Genomic DNA, 18,732 nt, shown 5'->3' with positions numbered 1-18,732 from the left:
CAGATTCTATTCTAGATGTCGTCAGATAGGAAAGTCATGCCTGTACATCCATTATCCTTCTCCCCATCTCTTATCTATAATATTTTACAACTCCTTTCCCCCCTCGTTTTAGAACTTCAGTGAGCTTGCGTCCCACTTCAGAGAAGTGTTTGCTCAGGTGGGGTCTCCATCCCTGACCCAGGAGAACCTGGAGGACCCAGACTTCATCAGGATGTGGTTCCAGATCAAACTGCTGCCTCTGCTGCCTACAGTTCCCATAAGCCTCCTCGACTGCCTCAGCTTTAAGAACTTCACCTGTCCTGTTTACCAAGCCCTGTGAGTTGTCCCGTTTATAAAGGGAATGCTATATTCTCTAGAACATAACTGTTTCCCAAACATTTTCAGCTTGAGACCTGAAAGATACATTTGGTGACTTCCTGGGACCTAAACTTTTAAGAAAAGTCATTATGAATTATAAAGTATGCATATTTAAAAAATGTATTTCTTAAAATCTTCTGAAAATCTTTTGTATTCCTTTTCCTTTTCTTTAATTTCTGAAAATCTGTTGATTTAAAAAAAAAAAGATTGTGGGACTTTGTTTATTTTTGAAAAAACAAAAAACAAGCAGGATATTTACTTTACCTTACTTTAATTCATAAAACCTGGTCTGTGACCCAAAAATGGGTCAAGAGTAAGACCCTACGTTTGGAAAACACTTATAGTCGAAATACACAAAATAGTCCCGGAATAATGATACATTTCTTTGCATTGCTGGGTCCAGAGTAAAAGACCTGAGTCATCAAATGCGTCTCATGGATCCTGATCACAACCACAGCCCAGTGATGTACGAACACTTCATCCATTCCTTCTTGCTACATCACGACACGTCCGGTAAGTGAACCAAGTAGCCATAGCTAGAGACAAGCTCAGAGGACCATTTGTCTGCAGATGTACAGGAATTTCTGTTGCTTTCAGAGTACATTTTTGAGTAAAACATTACTCTATTCTAATGCTATACTATTATAGCCTACACTGACTTGTGTATTTATCTTCAGATCCTCAGTGTGTCTCCTCATCCAGCCATAGTGCAGAATGGCTGGAGGAGAACTTTGGATTCTTCTCCATGTTCGCCCCCATCACAGACTTCTATGACCTAAACCGTGACTTCTCTGGAGTGAGTGTGGATAATCTGAACATTTTTACTGAAAACATTGATTTGATTGTTTGTACTTGACACTACAATTTCAGTAACTTAATAACCTTTCAACCTGGCGTATATTTTGGGCATGTCATCACAGGATTGCAAGATTTTCAAAAACGTAATAGCTGATTTGCGAGTGTGACATTATAATTCGATTACGTATAAAATAGGGCTTCAGTGGTTAAATCTCCTATCCTGCCCTCTCCTATTATGTCCTGTCTGTCTCTCTCTTGTCTTAAACGTGTCCAGATGGAGGTTCTACACCTCCTGACTCCGAAGCAGACTGCAGAGATGCTGCTGGTGCCTACTCCTCCAGAGAAAGACGTCATCATCCATGCAGTGTTTGACCATCTGACACAGTCTCAAGGAGACTTTCCTGAGTTCCTGCACCACCTGGTTCTGCTCGCCAGAGAGGTAACCTCATCTGTAGAGCAAAATAATAATAATAATACTAATTATAATTATCATTATTTTAATGGATATTTTATTTCTTAGGTTAAGCCACCCTGTGATGATAAATTAAATCCATAGTTTTAAATGTGGATTTTAAATCCACATTTTAAACCCATAGTTTTTGGAACAGTTTCCAATGTTGATGTGTATTCTGTGGTAATAGTTGTTGTTTTTAAATATTACTTAATATGTTTATTGTGCCAGTGTGGAAAGTCTGTACGAGGCCATACCATATGTACTACCAGAGATAGAACCAGCCGTCTGGGCCAGCATAGATGACCTGAGACATTCTGCACCAGAGGGTTAGCTATACTCATACACTCGCACGCACGCATATGCACAAATGCCTCCCATCATGTACACAAGAGCCAGGACATTTAACTTTGTTTACTCTAGTCTACTACTCAAGAGAAGACTTAATTCATTGCCGTTTTCTAAACTTTTTCTGTGTTGATTTGGACAGGTTGTTTGACAGCCAATTTCACGGTGAGATTTCATTTATACTCCTACTGCTATTGCTAATATAGCTCTCATTTTAAATCCTTTGATTTGATGATCTTTATAAATTGTCCAACCTGTCATCCACAGTGCCCAGTGACTCACTTCAATGGTAAGAGCACTTACATAAATAATATAACTCATAAATGAGCTACTTTTCCCTTAATTCATAATGGAGCCTTATTTGCTTTCATCTTGCCTTTAATTTAACAGGTAGTATGATCTGCAGTGGAGTTGACATGTAAGTCATTCTCCTGTATTGAGCATTTTCTATAATATATCAGTGTTGACCCTGTTGAAATATTTACTGGTTTATTAATTAATTTGTATTTATTTTCTACATCTATTTACAGCAATGAGTTGCAGAATTACTTGGACACATCTGGTCCCATGGATTTACCCTGCAATTTTACCCTTGAGCAATATGCATGTGCAGAGGTAATTATTTTGTTATTTATTTATTCAGATCAAAATCGGATTCAATTAGCAAGGACATATGGACATATTCCTCAATCAGAGTAGATTTAAGCACTACCTTTCTTATCTGGCTGAATAACCATTATGTCTCACAATACAAAATCAGGAGGTAAGACATGCATATGAAGTGTTACATGTGCTTGCTTTATTAATTTACTTTTCCTCCTTTCTCTCTCTCTCTCTCTCTCTCTCTCTCTCTCTCTCTCTCTCTCTCTCTCTCTCTCTCTCTCTCACACACACACACACACACACACACACACACACACACACACACACACACACACACACACACACACACACACACACACACACACACACACACACACACTCACTCACTCACTCACTCACTCACACATACTGTAGTTAAAGAACTTTACAGCGAATCAGCTGGTGTCTCTTCTGCAATGTCATCTGCCTGGTATGAGCGGAGCGTCTAAAGTCACATGGAAGATGCTGCTCAGCAAGCTGTCCTTTGTCTTGGACCCAGCTTTGGATATAATTGCTAATAAGGTTTGTGGATAGACGTGTTTCAAAGTGCATCAACGGTGCAACATCTGAACACTTTTTTTCAGTTGAAAATCATCATCTTTTCAAGTTCCAAGTCTCATGTTTTTATGTGGTGAATGTGGATAGAAACAACTCAATGTCAAATGATCAATTCATCAATTAATGAATAATAAATATCCTTTTGGACAGAGCCTGTTGTGTTTCTGAGTGGCCACCAGAGGGCACCCAGAGGATGAACTTTGTTATCTCTTCATCAGTTTTAGGGAGAAACGTTAAGAATAACTCTCAATAATCAGCTGTTCAATTGCATCTTTCTCTTAGTCCCTGACCTTTACTGGTCCATCAGCCTCTGTGGTTCTGGATGTGATTGGAGAGATGAGAGTGTCAAAAATGACTGATGAACAGTTGAGGGACAGTGAGGTCATCAAGACGTGGTTCTCTGGACGTTTGAGAGGGTTCCTGTCATCTTCATCAGGAATGTTTCTATACTGCCTCAGCAACAGGAACCTCAGCTGTCACACATACCAGCAAATGTAAGCACAGAGCTGGATAATCCTTTAACATTATATTACCCTGTCACAAATTCGTCACATCTGCTGTAACTCTATCACATCTATGTATTTTGTGTGTGTATTTTGGTCACTGTAACATAAAGTTACTCTCACAATCTTTATATTAAACATTTGTTTCTCTAGTCTAGACGGATAAATCATCCATTGTGAAGTTGAATATAAAGCAAGTATTTCTCATTCTGTGTGCTGTTGTTTGACCCACAGATTGCAGGAGTTTTGCCATCAGTTTGACAACATGACCTCAAAGCAGCAGCATTTGGTCCTGAATGAACTAATCCTCCCTTTCCTGTCCAAGCCACAGTCAGGTACTGACTACAATATCTCAATAACAGACTGTTTGGCTCTCATTTCCAAATTTGTTTGAGTGGAATCGGTCTAATGTAAAACCCATTAACCCTTGAAATAGTATCCTAAAGTATTTAGTGTTTCCAGACCTCTTCATATTTGAATGCCTTAATGTTTCGTTCTGATCTGTCCCCTCCAGACCAAGCCTGTGTGTCCAACACACAGCGTGCGTCCAGCAGTGTTTACTGGTTGCAGAAAAACTTTGGCCGATTCTCAGTCCTTGTGTCTGTCAGAGAAATCCTGAATCTCAACCCGAGCTTCTCCCCTGTAAGACTTTAGAGCTGCTACTTTACAAAACATTGATTCATTATTAGAGATATAAGAGATAATTACCTTGTTACTATCAAATAAAATCCAGTTGTGGTGATAATGCTTTCCTTTGTGTTATTTCTGTCCAGCTGGAGGCTGTAAAGCTCCTGTCTCCATAGCAGAGAGCAGAAATTGTGGTGTTGCCTCTTCTTGCTGAGAAAGAAGTTGTCATCAACTCAGTGTTTGACTCCCTGACTGCATCTCCAACTGAGTTGGCTGAGTTTGTGTCCCACCTTGTTATGTTCTCTGTAAAGGTAAAAACTATAAAGTAATAATAATAGAAACAGTAACTATGCACATTTGGTTTTTAATGACAACCTCTTTTTCGTAATTTCTCAGGGACTCGTCATTCCAAATAATGTGAGTTCAAAGTTATCTATATCCTGGATATTGAAGACGTGGTTAATATTTCATTAAAGTGGTATTAACTTCAACTTGTTGGGTTTCAGTTTCACCAGACTGGACCAGGCCATGCCTACTGTTCCTTCAAGTGTAGCATCATTGATCTCATACAACAAGCTGGCTTTACTTCAGCAAGTTCCACCAGGTGAGATTGTCTATCTACATAACTTACAGTGATGTTTCACTTTGCTGTTGTTCATATTTACGTGTAATTAGCAGTGGATGTTTTCTAATCGTGTTTGTTATTAACAAAGACTATGTGCAATTGTATTCTCCTAGGCTGCATCACATACAGTGGAGCCGTAAGTACCTGGAATTGTATTCAGAGTTTAAAGTCTAACCAGAATATTGACTGAATGTCTGCAAATTCACAACCATTTCACTCTTTTTCTTTCCCAAGTGCAACATTACTCAAGCAAATGGTAAGTGTATTGTGTTCTTGATTTCTTTTTTTTATCAAACATTTATTCATTCTTTTGATTAATTATCATTATTTCATTTTATCTCATGTTTTCACAGAAACTGACATTTGTGTTGGAGTTAACACGTGAGTTTCCTGAATCAAAAACCCATTATCATAATCTCACCTTTCTTTTTTTCCCTTTTCTTTATAAAGTAGTATTGTGTTGCAATGTAAGAAATGTTTGATCTTCTTTTCCATTCCTCTACCCTAGCACTGCACTACAGCTCCTCCTCAACAGTGGACAGATGAATGGACGTTTTTGCGACTATGGCATTGAAGAATACGCTTGTGCTTCAGTAAGCCACTAAAGTCTTTCAGATTTAACTCAACAGCACCTTTTCTAATCTTGACTTCTTTAAACGTTTCCTGAATTTCGTTCTGTTCTGCTCTGTCCATGATCTCCACCCAGGTGTCCATGTTGACAGCACAGGATCTGGCAGCAGTGATGAAGTGTAACCAGTCCCCCAGCTCCACTGGTTCCAGACCAGTCTGGAAGCTGTTCCTAGGTCCAAGGCCTCTGGGGTGTTGGATGCAGCTCTGGATCTTCTTGCCAACACGGTACATAAAATGAGTTTTAACCAGACACTTAAATAAACTCAAATTTAACTTCTAAGTATTATGGTGAAGATACAGTACAGTATGACCAATCACAGAAAGGAATGAAAATGGCAGATGAAGTTAGATAACAAAAATACTTCATAAAGCATACCGTGCAGATTTACAAACAGTTACATGTACAGTTTATTGGTCTAATTAATCTTTATTTAAATGCACCAATACAAACAAAATATATATATTTTTAAATCAAGCAATTCGGTGAAAGATTTTCAAGATTTCTGTAAACTATGTGGCTGACTATGTTGACAATGGACAATGACGTAGTAACATTGGCATGGTCCTTCAAGATTTGAAATAAATCGCTCTAATATTATAGAGCGAGAATGCTTATTATTCCATTCTCCAAATGACCTCTCATATAGTAATTCATATTTAAATGGAATATTGATCCATTCCTTGTCTTTCCCCTAGTCCATGACCATGACTGGTCCATCAGCGTCTGTTGTTCTGGATGTGATTGGAGAGATGAGAGTGTCGATGCTGACTGATAAACAGTTGAGGGACAGTGATGTCATCAGGACGTGGTTCTCTGGACGTTTGAGAGGGTTCCTGTCATCTGCATCAGGAGGGTTTCTACAATGCCTCAGCAGCAGGAACCTCAGCTGTCACACATACCAGCAAATGTAAGTGTTGAGCTGGAGACTCTCTACATACTTATTACCCTTTCACAGAATTATCACACCTTCTGTAATTTTATCAAATCTATATGTGTTTCACATTTAATAATTCATATTGGGGCGCGTCGCTGACTCACCTGGTAAAGAGGCATACCAAGCTGGCCCGGGTTTCAATCCGGCCGAGGTCCTTTTCTGCATGTTCCTCCCCATGTCTCGCTCCTGCCAGTTTCACTACACTATAGCTATCAAATAAATAATATTTCTTATTGGTGTGTTTGTTTCAAGAGGTTAAGTCCCCAAACCTTTAAGTCACTTCCAGAATGATTTAAATGTTTTTTTCTCTCTCTAGAAGAGTGGGGTAATAAGTCATCTACTGTATAGTAAAGTTGAATTTAAAATAATTATTTCTCACTGTGTTTGTTTTTGTATTTGATTCACAGATTGCAGGAGTTTAGCCATCAGTTTGACAACATGACCTCACAGCAGCAGCATTTGGTCCTGAAGGAACTAATCCTTCCTATCCTGTCCCGACCACAGTCAGGTACTGACTAACTACACTGTTTAGTTCTCATTTCCAAATCTATTTTACATTCAATTAGAATGGAATCTTTTTTATTCGAAAATGTATTGACTTTCCAGACATCTTTCTTTTTGAAAGCCTTATTGTTTCATTCTAATCTGTCCCCTCCAGACCAAGGCTGTGTGTCCAACAACAGTGTTTACTGGTTGCAGAACAACTTTGGGCCATTTTCAGTCCTTGTATCTGTCAGAGATTTCCTGCATCTCAACCCGGGCTTCTCCCCTGTAAGCTACAACATATCAATCACTGATGAATTATTAGATCTTAGACCCTTTTACTTTCTTTTCTTTTGCTTTTCATATTTTTTTACCATCAAATAAACATCAGATGGTGGTGATAATGTTTTTCTTCATGTAATTTCTGTCCAGCTGGAGGCTGTAAGGCTCCTGTCTCCAAAGCAGAGTGCAGAACTTGTGGTGTTGCCTCTTCCTGAGAAAGACGTTGTCATCAACGCAGTGTTTGACTCCCTGACTTTTGAGTCTCCAAAGGAGGGGGGATTGGCTGAGTTTGTGTCACACCTTGTTATTTTCGCCAGGGAGGTAAACACTATGAATTAATATAAATAGAAACAGTAACTGTAAATCTTTGGTTTGAAATGACAACTTCTTCTTTTTATTTTTTTAAGGGAAACATTTCCTGCTCATCGTTCAACATAATGTAAGTTTATATTCATCTATATTATGGTTTGACCCATTTAATAATAAACTGTATTTGTATAGCACCTTTCATGACATGAAATGCAGCTCAAAGTGCTTTACAGAGCAAGAATACAATTACAGAAAAGGTACAACTAAATCAGGCAAAACAGTGAGGACATCACTAAAAACAACTAAAAGCAAGAGTGAAGAAATAGGTCTTGAGCTGTGCTTTAAAGCTATCCACAGAGGCTGTGTGTAGCATTTAGACCGGGAAAGCATCTGTGTCATTTTAGATTGCTTTGTAAAAAAAATAGCATATATGCAAGCTCATAGCACGGCACCGAGTGCCGTGCTATGAGCTTGTAGATCTGCTATTCTTTTTTAAATCGTGTTTTTTTTGTGCAAATCATTGAATGTATTTTTCATTTAAAAAATAAATAAATATATTATTTTTAAAAATTGAAGACATTTGTAGAATCGGCCTCAGGTCGTTAAAATCAGGTAGAAATAATTTCATTCATTATTATTGGCTGATGCTAACCCTGACTTGTTGGGTTTCAGTTTCACCAGACTGGACCAGGCCTTGCCTACTCTTCCTCAGAGTGTAGCATCATCCATCACGAACAACAAGCTGGCTTTACAGCAACAAGTTCCACCAGGTGAGACTTTCTATCTACATGACTTAAAGTGATGTTTCACTGTTATTGTTGATGTTTTTTACAGGTTATTATTAGCAATGGTTGTTTTGTTTTCCCATTGTGTGTTTAAATACATATAAAACTTGTCTTTTCTTAGGCTGCACCATATACAGTGGAAAAGTAAGTACTTGACATTATATTTAGGCTTTAAACTCTAACCAGAGTATTGACTGTCAGCTAATTCACAACCATTTTCCTCTTTTCTTTCCCTAGTGCAACGTTACTCAAGCAAATGGTAAGTTTAAAGTGTTTTTAATGTATTTTTTAATCAAACCTTTATTGTGTTTTTTTTATCATCCTCATTAATTCATTTACTCTCATGTTTTCACAGAAAAAGACATTTGTATTGGAGTTAACAGGTGAATTTCCTGAATCAAAGATTCCGATATCTCACCATTATTATTATGCTTTTCATAAAGAATACTTTTGTTGTAATGTAAGAAATGTTTCATCTTCTTTTCCATTCCTCTACCCTAGCACTGCACTACAGCTCCTCCTCAATAATGGGCAGATGAGTGGACGTTTTTGTGACTTTGCCATCGAAGAATACGCTTGTGCTTCAGTAAGCCACTAAAGTCTTTCATATTTAAAACAGCAAAAACTTTTCTCATTTTGACTTCTTTAAACATTTCCTGTATTTCTTTCTGTTCTGCTCTGTCCATTTGTCTCCACCTAGGTGTCCATGTTGACAGCACAGGATCTGGCAGCAATGATGAAGTGTAACCAGTCCCCCAGCTCCACTGGTTCCAGACCAGTCTGGAAGCTGTTCCTTTCCAAGGCCTCTGGGGTGTTGGATGTAGCTCTGGATCTTCTTGCCAACACGGTACCAAAACTTCTAACCAGACACTTTAATAAACTGAAATTTAACTGCTAAGTCTTATCCAAGTTCAAGTGTATTATGTTCCAAACTGGGCAATTTATGTTTCAGCAGATAATAATAAGAAACTCCAAAACACAGTAAACATACATACATAAGACATAAATATAGACATAGACATGATCACAAGCTCCAGATAATAATGGCTATCTCCTCCTGCTTCCATTATTGATGGCACAAATGGAAGGATTGTTGTTTTTAGTTGCAGGGGTCTTTAACCCCTGGCCGGAAGGCAAGAATTCAAATTCAGGATTTAGGCGATGAGATCTGTCCGCTCTAATAGATGACACTTTCTTAAGCACCTGCTGGTCATATATATGACTCAGACAGCTGAATTGTACCCCCACAATCTCGCTAGCCCCCCTCACAACCCCGTTAAGGGCATTTTTCTGTCTAACGCCAAGGTCTCCATACCAACAAATGGCAGCAAAGGAAATAACAGACTCTATGAAAGCTCTGTAGAACAAAATAATCAGTGACTTATCCACCTGAAATGGCGAAGATAGAATGACCAATCACTGAAACTAAGTAAAGTAAAAGGCAGATAAAGATAGATAACAGAAATGCCTCAATTAGCACACCTCAGACCTACAAATAATTTGTTTATGGTTCTAGTTAGTAATTAGAAAATTCACCAATGCAAAAAATAAATAATAATAATAATAATAATTGTAATTACTCAGTAACTAGAAGCTATGTCCACATAAAGTGAAACAGTCCATCACGATTTCAAATAAAAGTTCTCTATAATAGAGCCAGAACATGTGCTCACATGTAATGCATGTTTAAATGAAATATTTACCTGTGTAATCTTTCTCCAAGTCCATGACCGGTCCATCAGCGTCTGCTGTTCTGGATGTGATTGGAGAGATGAGAGTGTCAATTCTGACCGATGAACAGTTGAGGGACCCTAATGTCATCAGGAAGTGGTTCTCTGGACGTTTGAGAGGGTTCCTGTCATCTTCATCAGGAGGGTTTCTATACTGCCTCAGCAGTAGGAACCTCAGCTGTCACACATACCAGCAAATGTAAGTACTGACCTGGAGAGTTTTTACATCCTTATTTCACCCTTTCACTGAACTTTTACAACTATTGTAATTCTATCAACACTACAGTATATGCATGTATTTCACATTTAATATCCCTTAACGGCGTTGTTGAAAAGCTTAGGTACCCATAAAGTTAGGTCAAACTCACAATTATTTGAAAGGCTGTTTTTTCTCGACAGTAATAAGTCATCTATAGTGAAGTTGAATTGAAAGCAAGTATTTCTCATCCTGTTTTGTATTTGATTCACCGATTGCAGGAGTTTAGCCATCAGTTTGACAACATGACCTCACAGCAGCAGCATTTGGTCCTGATGGAACTAATCCTCCCTTTCCTGTCCCGACCACAGTCAGGTACTGACTACAATATCTCAATAACAATTGTGGATCCATTTTACAGTCTGTTTCAGATTATATTTGAATGTAGTACTTTTACTGGAAATTCCATTGACACCTAGAATTTACAGTAGTATTTGATATTTCCAGACATCTTACTTTTGAATGCCTTAATGTTTCATCCTAACCTGTCCCCTCCAGACCGAGGCTGTGTGTCCAACAGCAGTGCTTACTGGTTGCAGAACAACTTTGGGCCATTCTCAGTTCTTGTGTCTGTCAGAGAATTCCTGAACCTCAACCCAGGCTTCTCCCCTGTAAGCTACCACTGATTGATTATTATTGGCAAGAAAAATACACTATGTAGTATACTGTATACACATGCACGCAAGCATGCATACACGCACAGACAGATATAATGTAGATAGATATACATATAGATATATGTATACATATACCATAAAATAAATTCCAGGTGGTGATAATAATGATAATTCTTTATGTTATTTCTGTCCAGGTGGAAGCTGTAAGGCTCCTGTCTCCAAAGCAGAGTGCAGAACTTGTGGTGTTGCCTCTTGCTGAGAAAGACGTTGTCATCAACGCAGTGTTTGACTATCTGACTACTGAGTCTCCAAAGGAGTTGGCGGAGTTTGTGTCTCACCTTGTCATGTTCTCTGGAATGGTAAAAACTATAAAGTAAAGATAATTGACACTGTAACTGCACATATGGTTTGAAATTACAACCTCTGTTTTTCTTTTCTTTTTTCCAGGGAAACATTTCCTGTTCATCATTCAACATAATGTAAGTTTGTATTTAATTATACTGTATTATTGTTTTTGAAGACAATGTACAGTAGAAAGAATTTCATTTATTGTTATTCACTGATTTATTCACTGATGTTAACCCCAACTTGTTGGGTTTCAGTTTCACCAGACTGGACCAGGCCATGCCTACTCTTCCTCTGAGTGTAGCATCATCCATCACATACAACAAGCTGGCTTTATTTCATCACGTTCCACCAGGTGAGATCTTCTATAAACATGACCTAAAGTGATGCTTCACTATGCTATTATTGATGTTTACATGCAATTAGCAATGGTCTTTATGTTGTTTGGTGTTTTTAATTACGTAAAAAAATGTGTCTTTTCTTAGGCTGCATCATATACAGTGGAAAGGTAAGTACTTGGAATTATATTTAGGCTTTAAACTCTAACCAGAGTATTGACTGTCAGCAAATTAACATGCATTTTACCCTTTTCTTTCCCAAGTGCCCTGTTACTCGAGCAAATGGTAAGCATATATAAAATTAAATAAATGTTTATCAGATATTTATTTAAAAAATAATAATCATCATCGTTAATTAATTGATCTACTCTCATGTTTTTACAGAAACAGACATTTGTATTGGAGTTAACAGGTGAGTTTCCTGAATCAAAGATTCCAACAACTGAACTTTATTATTATTATTATTTTTTGAATAGAATAATATTTTTGTAATATAAGAAATATTTGATTTCTTTTCCTTTCCTTTACCAAAGCACTGCACTACAGCTCCTCCTCAACAGTGGACAGATGAGTGGAAATTTCTGCGACTACGGCATTAAAGAATACGCTTGTGCTTCAGTAAGCCACTAGTCTTTCAGATTGAACTCAACAGCACCTTTTATAATCTTTACTTCTTTTAGAAATATCCTATATTTCTTTCTCTTCCAATACCTGTAATACCTGTCCATTATCTCCACACAGGTGTCCATGTTGACAGCACAGGATCTGGCAGCAGTGATGAAGTGTAACCAGTCCCCCAATTCCACTAGTTCCATACCAGTCTCCAAGGCCTCTGGGGTGTTGGATGCAGCTCTGGACCTTCTTGCCAACACGGTACAAAAACTAGATCTAACCAGACAGACAAATAAACTGAAACTAAACTGCTAAGTGTTATGGCAAAGATAGAATGACCAATCACTGAAACTAATTAAAATGAACAATGATGACTCAGTTAGTACATCTCAGACCTACACATAAGTACAGTCTATGTTTATAATTAGTAATTATAAAATGCACCAATGCAAAATAAAAATAAAAAATCAATTATTTCTGCCCAGAAGCTGTTATTTGTCCACATACAGTCCACCCAGGTTTGGAATGAAAGTTCTCTATTGTAGAGCGAAAAGCCCTGTCCACTATTCTTTACACCAAATGAGCTCACACGTAATGAAATATTGACCCATGTAATCCTTCCCCTAGTCCATGACGATGACTGGTCCATCGGCGTCTGCGGTTCTGGATGTGATTGGAGAGCTGAGAGTGTCGATTCTGACTGATGAACAGTTGAGGGACAGTGATGTCATTGGGAAGTGGTTCTCTGGACGTTTGAGAGGGTTCCTGTCATCTGCATCAGGAGAGTTTCTATACTGCCTCAGCAGCAGGAACCTCAGCTGTAACACATACCAGCAAGTGTAAGTATTGAGCTGGAGACTTCTTATATCTGTATACCCTTTGACTGAATTTTCCCACCTACTGTAATTCTATCATCTTTATATATGGATGTATTTCACATTTAATCTCCCATAATGGGGTGTTTGGATGAAAAGCATAGTGAAGTCATACTCACAATGTTTTGAATTTCTTTTCTTTTTTCTCGTGAGTAAGAAGTCATATAGTGAAGTTGAATTGAGTCCAAAGTAATGGGTAGTGTGGGAGAGAGGTGAAGAAGAGATAGGTAGGGTGGAACTGATGGAGTCAGGGGTGATTTGTGAGAGAAGGGTTCCAGCTAGAGTGAGAGGGAAGATGTGTACGGCTTGGAAATGGTGGCACTGATGAAAAGACAGGAGGCGGAACTAGAGGTGGCAAAATTGAGGATGCCAATGATTACATTGGAGGATTACCCCAGGTTAGAAGGTTTGGGGATAAAGCAAGAGAGGCGAGATTTGGATGTTTGTTTGGATATATACGGAGGAGGGATGAGAGGTATAGTGGGAGAAGGATGCTGAAGATGGAGCTGCCAGGTTAGAGGAGAAGAGGAAGGCCAAAGAGGAGGTTTATGGATGCGGAGAGAGACGGCATGCAGGTGGCTAGAGTGACCAAGGAAGATGCCGAAAACAGAAGCAGATGGAAACAGATGATGTGGCGCACCCTGATGGGAATTGGCCGAAAAACAAACAACTGAAGTTGATTTGAAAACAAGTATTTTTCATTGTATTTTGATTTGATTCACAGATTGCTGGAGTTTAGCCATCAGTTCGACAACATGACCTCACATCAGCAGCAAGTGGTCCTGACGGAACTAATCATCCCTTTCCTGTCCCGACCACAGTCAGGTACTGACAAACTGCAATATCTCAATAACAGACGGTTTAATTTACAATCAATTAAAATATTATTTTTTTTACTGGAGAATGTATTGACTGTATTTCCAGACACCTTTCAATGCCTTAATGTTTCATTCTGATCTGTCTCCTTCAGACCAAGGCTGTGTGTCCAACAGCAGTGTTTACTGGTTGGAGAACAACTTTGGTCCATTCTCAGGCCTTGTGCCTGTCAGTGAATTCCTGAATCTTAACCCAGGCTTCTCCCCTGTAAGACTTTAAAGTTGTTACATTACATAACAATTATGAATTATTAGCTCCAAGAGATAATTACTTTCTAAATATAAAATAAAGTCCAGTGGTGGTGATCAAGTTTTTCTTGACTTTCTTTCCATCTAGCTGGAGGCTGTAAGGCTCCTATCTCCAAAGCAGAGTGCAGAACTTGTGGTGTTGCCTCTTCTTCCTGAGAAAGACGTTGTCATCCACGCAGTGTTTGACTATCTGACCGAATCTCCAAAGGAGAGAGGATTGGCTGAGTTTGTGTCCCACCTTGTTATGTTCTCTGGAAAGGTAAAAACTATGAAGTAATAATAGTAATATAAACTGTAACTATGCACATTTGGTTTAAAATCACAAACTCTTTTTGTAAATTTTCAGGGTGAAATTTCCTGCTCGTCGTACAAAATAATGCAAGTTATCTATCAGTATATTTAGTTTTTTGAAGACCAAGTAGAAATAATTTAAATCATTATTTTTGGCCTATGTTAATCCCAACTTGTTGGGTCTCAGTTTCACCAGACTGGACCTGGCCATGTTTACTCTTCCACCGAGTGTAGCATCATCCATCACATACAACAAGCTGACTTTGCTTCATCAAATTCCACCAGGTGAGATCTTCTACTGTATCTACCTGAGTTAAAAGTGATGTATCACTATGCTGTTATGTTCACATGTTATTAGCAGTGGATGTTTTTCACATTGTATTTCTGAAATCATTTTTTTTTTCTGTGCTTGTTTATTCTTAGGCTGCATCATATACAGTGGAGAGGTAGGTACCTGAAACACTCTTTCTTTCTTTCCCAAGTTGTTACTTCAGCAAATGGTAAGTGTATTATTATAGTGGTTTTGATTCATTTTTATGAATTTTATTGTGATTTATTTTCATCATTAATGTTTTCACAGAAACAGACATTTGTGTTGGAATTAACAGGTGAGTGTTCTGAGGCAAAGCCTCCAACATCTCAAATATATTTAATGAACACACTTTTTGTTTTGCAACTCAAGAAACATTTGATCTTTTTTTCCACCCAAAGCACTGCACTACAGCTCCTCCTCAACAACGGACAGATGAATGGACGTTTTTGTGACTATGGCATTGAAGAATACGCGTGTGCATCAGTAAGCCACCTAAGTCTCTTACATCGAACTCAACAGTATATTATTTTCCAATTTTGACTTCATTAAAGGTTTCCTGTTTTTTCTGTTCTGCTTTGTCCATTATCTCCACCCAGGTGTCCATGTTGACAGCACAGGATCTGGCAGCAGTGATGAAGTGTAACCAGTCCCCCAGCTCCACTGGTTCCAGACCAGTCTGGAAGCTGTTCCTCTCTAAGACCTCTGGGGTGTTGGATGCAGCTCTGGATCTTCTTACCAACACGGTACAAAAAGTAGCTCTAACCAGACACTGAAAACAACTTTTATGGTTAAGATAGAATGAAAAATCTCTAAAACGAATTAAAAGCAACACATATGAAATTATTTAAATTTAAAGCTCATGTTTTTAATCATCTTAAAAAGATTTGCTAATGAAAAAAAAAGCTAAATTCCCTATTCACTGTCAGGCAAACAGTCTATCAAGATTTGAAAGACGATCTCTATTATAGAGCCAGAATCTTTATCCACTATTCCATACACCAAATATCCTCACGTAATTGTAATGCAAATGTAATAATATTATATTGACCTAGTCCATGACCATGACTGGTCCATCAGCGCCTGTGGTTCTGGATGTGATTGGAGAGATGAGAGTGGCAATTCTCACTGATAAACAGTTGAGGGACAGTGATGTCATCAGGACGTGGTTCTCTGGACGTTTGAGAGGGTTCCTGTCATCTGCATGGTTTTTACGCTGCCTTAGCAGCAGGAATCTCAGCTGTAACTCATACCAGCAAGTGTAAGTATTGACCTGCATGTAATTTAGCCCCACTAGCAGCAGGGCTCTAAGGATGGCTACTGTATGTTGGTTATTTGGTCTATACGTTCATCTGTCACTTTGGTCCCAAAGAAGATGTCTTGAAAACTACTGGCTGGATTTCCATAGACTTTGCTGTGGGATGACTCATTTTGATTTTGATGACTCCGTTGCCTTTTCTCTAGCTTCACCAATAAGCTGAGAAATAAGTATTTCTCATTCTGTGTTTGATTCACAGATTGCAGGAGTTTAGCCATCAGTTTGACAACATGACCTCACAGCAGCAGCATTTGGTCCTGAAGGAACTAATCCTCCCTTCCCTCTCCCGACCACAGCCAGGTACTGACTAACTGCAATATCTCAATAACAGTTTGGCTCTCATTTTCAAATGTATTTGCTAAATAAATATATTCCTATTCTATTTTCAATTGGAATGGGACATTTTCTTTACTGGAAAATGTTTTGACTGGTATTTACAGCCATTTTTCTGTTTGGATGCCTTCATATTTTGTTCTTATCCCTCCAGACCAAGGCTGTGTGTCCAACAGCAGTGCTTACTGGTTGCAGAACAACTTTGGGTCATTCTCAGCCCTTGTGTCTGTCAGAGAATTCCTGAATCTCAACCCAGCCTTCTCCCCTGTAAGACTTCATCGCTGCCACATAAAAAATACGCTAAAGAATGATTAGACCAAATAGTTACCTTATTATTATCAAATAAAATCCAGTTGTGGTGATGAATCTTTTCTTGACTGTGTAGCATCATCCATCGCATACAACAAGCTAACTTTACTTCATCACGTTCCACCAGGTGAGATCTTCTATCTACATGATGTAAACATTGCTGTTACATTTACCTTTGATTTGTATCGGTTATTTTGTTTTGCCATGGTGTTGTAGAAATGAACAAAAGCCTAATATCTGCACTTTTCTTTTCTTAGGCTGCACCATATACAGTGGAGAGGTATTGACCTTAATTTGTAATCAAGCTTTAAATGTTAAGCAGAGTATTATGTTAATTTCAGTCAATTCACAACCATTTCACCCTTTTCCCTTAAGTGCAACATTATTCCAGCAAATGGTAAGTGTTTATACTTTTCTATACCTACAGTACAGTAATTTAAAAAACATTATAATATGGCAAGGCAAGTTTATTTGTACAGCAGATTTCACACGTACATAAATATGGATAAATTAATACATTAATTAATTTACTCTCATGTTTTCACAGAAACAGACATTTGTCTTGGAGTTAACGGGTGAGTTTTTTTAAAGCAGCACATCTCAGCTTTATTTTATTAAGAATAATTTTGTTGTAATGCAAGAAATGTTTGATCCTATTTTCCATTTCTATACCAAAGCGCTGCACTACAGCTCCTCCTCAACAATGGACAGATGATGAGTGGAAGTTTTTGTGACTATGGCATTGAAGAATACGCTTGTGCTTCAGTAAGCCACTAAAGTCTCTCAATTCTACTCAACAGTAGCTTTTCTCATCTTGACTTGACTTAAACATTTTCTGTATTTTCTTTCTGCTCTTCTTTCCACCCAGGTGTCCATGTTGACAGCACAGGATCTGGCAGCGGTGATGAAGTGTAACCAGTCCCCCAACTCTACTGGTTCCAGACCAGTCTGGACACTGTTGCTCTCCAAGTCCTTTGGGGTGTTGGATGCAGCTCTGGATATTCTTGCCAACATGGTACAAAACGTAGCTCTAACCAGACACTGAAATAAACTAAAATTAAACTGCTAAATTGTATACTGAATATACAATGACCAATCAACAAAATGTATTAAAAGGGCAGATGCAATTTATAATTTACAATGTAGGTATTTAGCATACGCATATAATGTTAACATAAATAGAGTGCAGAAGAAATAATTTTATTGGTACATATAGAAACAGTCTATCAAGATTTGAAAAAATATCTCTATTATAGAGACAGAATCTTTATCCACTATTCCATATACCAAATATCCTCACGTTATAGTGATACAAATTTAAAATAAATATTGACCCATGTAATCCTTACCCTAGTCTACTTCCATGACTGGTCCATCATCGTCTGTGCTTCTGGATGTGATTGGAGACGTGAGACTATCGATGCTGACTGATGAACAGTTGAGGGACAGTGGTGTCATCAAGACGTGGTTCTCTGGACGTTTGAGAGGGTTCCTGTCATCTGCATTGGGAAGGTTTCTTCAATGCCTCAGCAGCAGAAACCTCAGCTGTCACACATCAGCAAATGTAAGTGTTGAGCTGGATGTTTTTTAGCCCTGTTTGCGGCAGGGCTCTAAGGCACTTTAAGGCAGTACCACTTGTACTAGAAGTGGTAACCAGTAGTTGACCTACCAGACCACATGATCTCTAAATTTCTCAATAGAGCAGGGACATCAAAATAACCTTTTACAGTATGCACTTCAAAGTTACAATGTAGCTTTAAGTCAAAATTATTTTAAACGTTTTTTGTTCCCCTATCTATACTAATCAATCATTCAGAGAGACTCATTGAAGGCAAGTATTTCTCATTCTGTCTTATGTTTTCTTTACAGATTGCAGGAGTTTAGCCATCAGTTTGACAACATGACCTCACAGCAGCAGCATTTGGTCCTGATGAAACTAAT

General features: G+C 38.2%; 6 protein-coding genes and 1 long non-coding RNA gene across 7 annotated transcripts; all 7 read left to right on the top strand.

The window, feature by feature from the left end:
• Positions 1 to 15: 15 nt before the first annotated feature.
• LOC311056209 (uncharacterized protein) lies at positions 16 to 7,662 on the top strand (the record flags this gene model as incomplete). Its single annotated transcript, XM_084072667.1, has 16 exons — positions 16 to 42; positions 113 to 315; positions 761 to 870; positions 1,035 to 1,153; positions 1,430 to 1,611; positions 1,838 to 1,935; positions 2,097 to 2,119; positions 2,222 to 2,243; positions 2,345 to 2,372; positions 2,485 to 2,569; positions 2,972 to 3,118; positions 3,437 to 3,648; positions 3,892 to 3,992; positions 4,172 to 4,299; positions 4,431 to 4,595; positions 7,647 to 7,662. 15 exons carry the CDS (start codon positions 16 to 18, stop codon positions 4,458 to 4,460), a joined length of 1,515 nt encoding a protein of 504 aa, XP_083928793.1. The 3' UTR covers positions 4,461 to 4,595; positions 7,647 to 7,662.
• LOC311056203 (uncharacterized protein) lies at positions 4,797 to 18,675 on the top strand (the record flags this gene model as incomplete). Its single annotated transcript, XM_084072652.1, has 8 exons — positions 4,797 to 4,888; positions 5,023 to 5,045; positions 5,144 to 5,165; positions 5,263 to 5,290; positions 5,418 to 5,502; positions 17,660 to 17,806; positions 18,146 to 18,355; positions 18,661 to 18,675. The coding sequence occupies exons 1-8, from the start codon at positions 4,813 to 4,815 to the stop codon at positions 18,673 to 18,675; spliced, it is 606 nt and encodes a 201-aa protein (XP_083928778.1). The 5' UTR covers positions 4,797 to 4,812.
• LOC311033777 (uncharacterized protein) lies at positions 6,242 to 14,166 on the top strand (the record flags this gene model as incomplete). The annotated part of the gene is made up of 8 exons (XM_084041427.1): positions 6,242 to 6,447; positions 6,882 to 6,982; positions 7,133 to 7,245; positions 7,390 to 7,560; positions 11,384 to 11,415; positions 11,539 to 11,636; positions 11,767 to 11,789; positions 14,077 to 14,166. Exons 1-8 carry the CDS (start codon positions 6,245 to 6,247, stop codon positions 14,164 to 14,166), a joined length of 831 nt encoding a protein of 276 aa, XP_083897553.1. The 5' UTR covers positions 6,242 to 6,244.
• LOC311035685 lies at positions 8,569 to 8,921 on the top strand. The gene is made up of 3 exons (XR_014599763.1): positions 8,569 to 8,592; positions 8,689 to 8,716; positions 8,835 to 8,921. It is a non-coding gene; the product is annotated as an uncharacterized lncRNA (long non-coding RNA).
• Positions 10,544 to 11,313, top strand: LOC311033785 (uncharacterized protein; the record flags this gene model as incomplete). Its single annotated transcript, XM_084041439.1, has 3 exons — positions 10,544 to 10,634; positions 10,818 to 10,930; positions 11,131 to 11,313. The coding sequence occupies exons 1-3, from the start codon at positions 10,565 to 10,567 to the stop codon at positions 11,311 to 11,313; spliced, it is 366 nt and encodes a 121-aa protein (XP_083897565.1). The 5' UTR covers positions 10,544 to 10,564.
• Positions 11,846 to 15,607, top strand: LOC311033759 (uncharacterized protein; the record flags this gene model as incomplete). The annotated part of the gene is made up of 4 exons (XM_084041404.1): positions 11,846 to 11,904; positions 12,004 to 12,031; positions 12,153 to 12,237; positions 15,431 to 15,607. The coding sequence occupies exons 1-4, from the start codon at positions 11,856 to 11,858 to the stop codon at positions 15,605 to 15,607; spliced, it is 339 nt and encodes a 112-aa protein (XP_083897530.1). The 5' UTR covers positions 11,846 to 11,855.
• On the top strand, positions 12,868 to 14,201 carry LOC311033768 (uncharacterized protein; the record flags this gene model as incomplete). Its single annotated transcript, XM_084041415.1, has 3 exons — positions 12,868 to 13,070; positions 13,831 to 13,931; positions 14,077 to 14,201. The coding sequence occupies 3 exons, from the start codon at positions 12,868 to 12,870 to the stop codon at positions 14,199 to 14,201; spliced, it is 429 nt and encodes a 142-aa protein (XP_083897541.1).
• Positions 18,676 to 18,732: the final 57 nt, after the last annotated feature.

Source organism: Gymnoscopelus microlampas (assembly GCF_963454915.1).
Source record: "Gymnoscopelus microlampas genome assembly, chromosome: 2".
NCBI classification, from domain to species: Eukaryota; Metazoa; Chordata; class Actinopteri; order Myctophiformes; family Myctophidae; genus Gymnoscopelus; species Gymnoscopelus microlampas.
The sequence above is the reverse complement of the archived record's forward strand: the minus strand, read 5'-3'. Positions and strand labels throughout refer to the sequence as shown.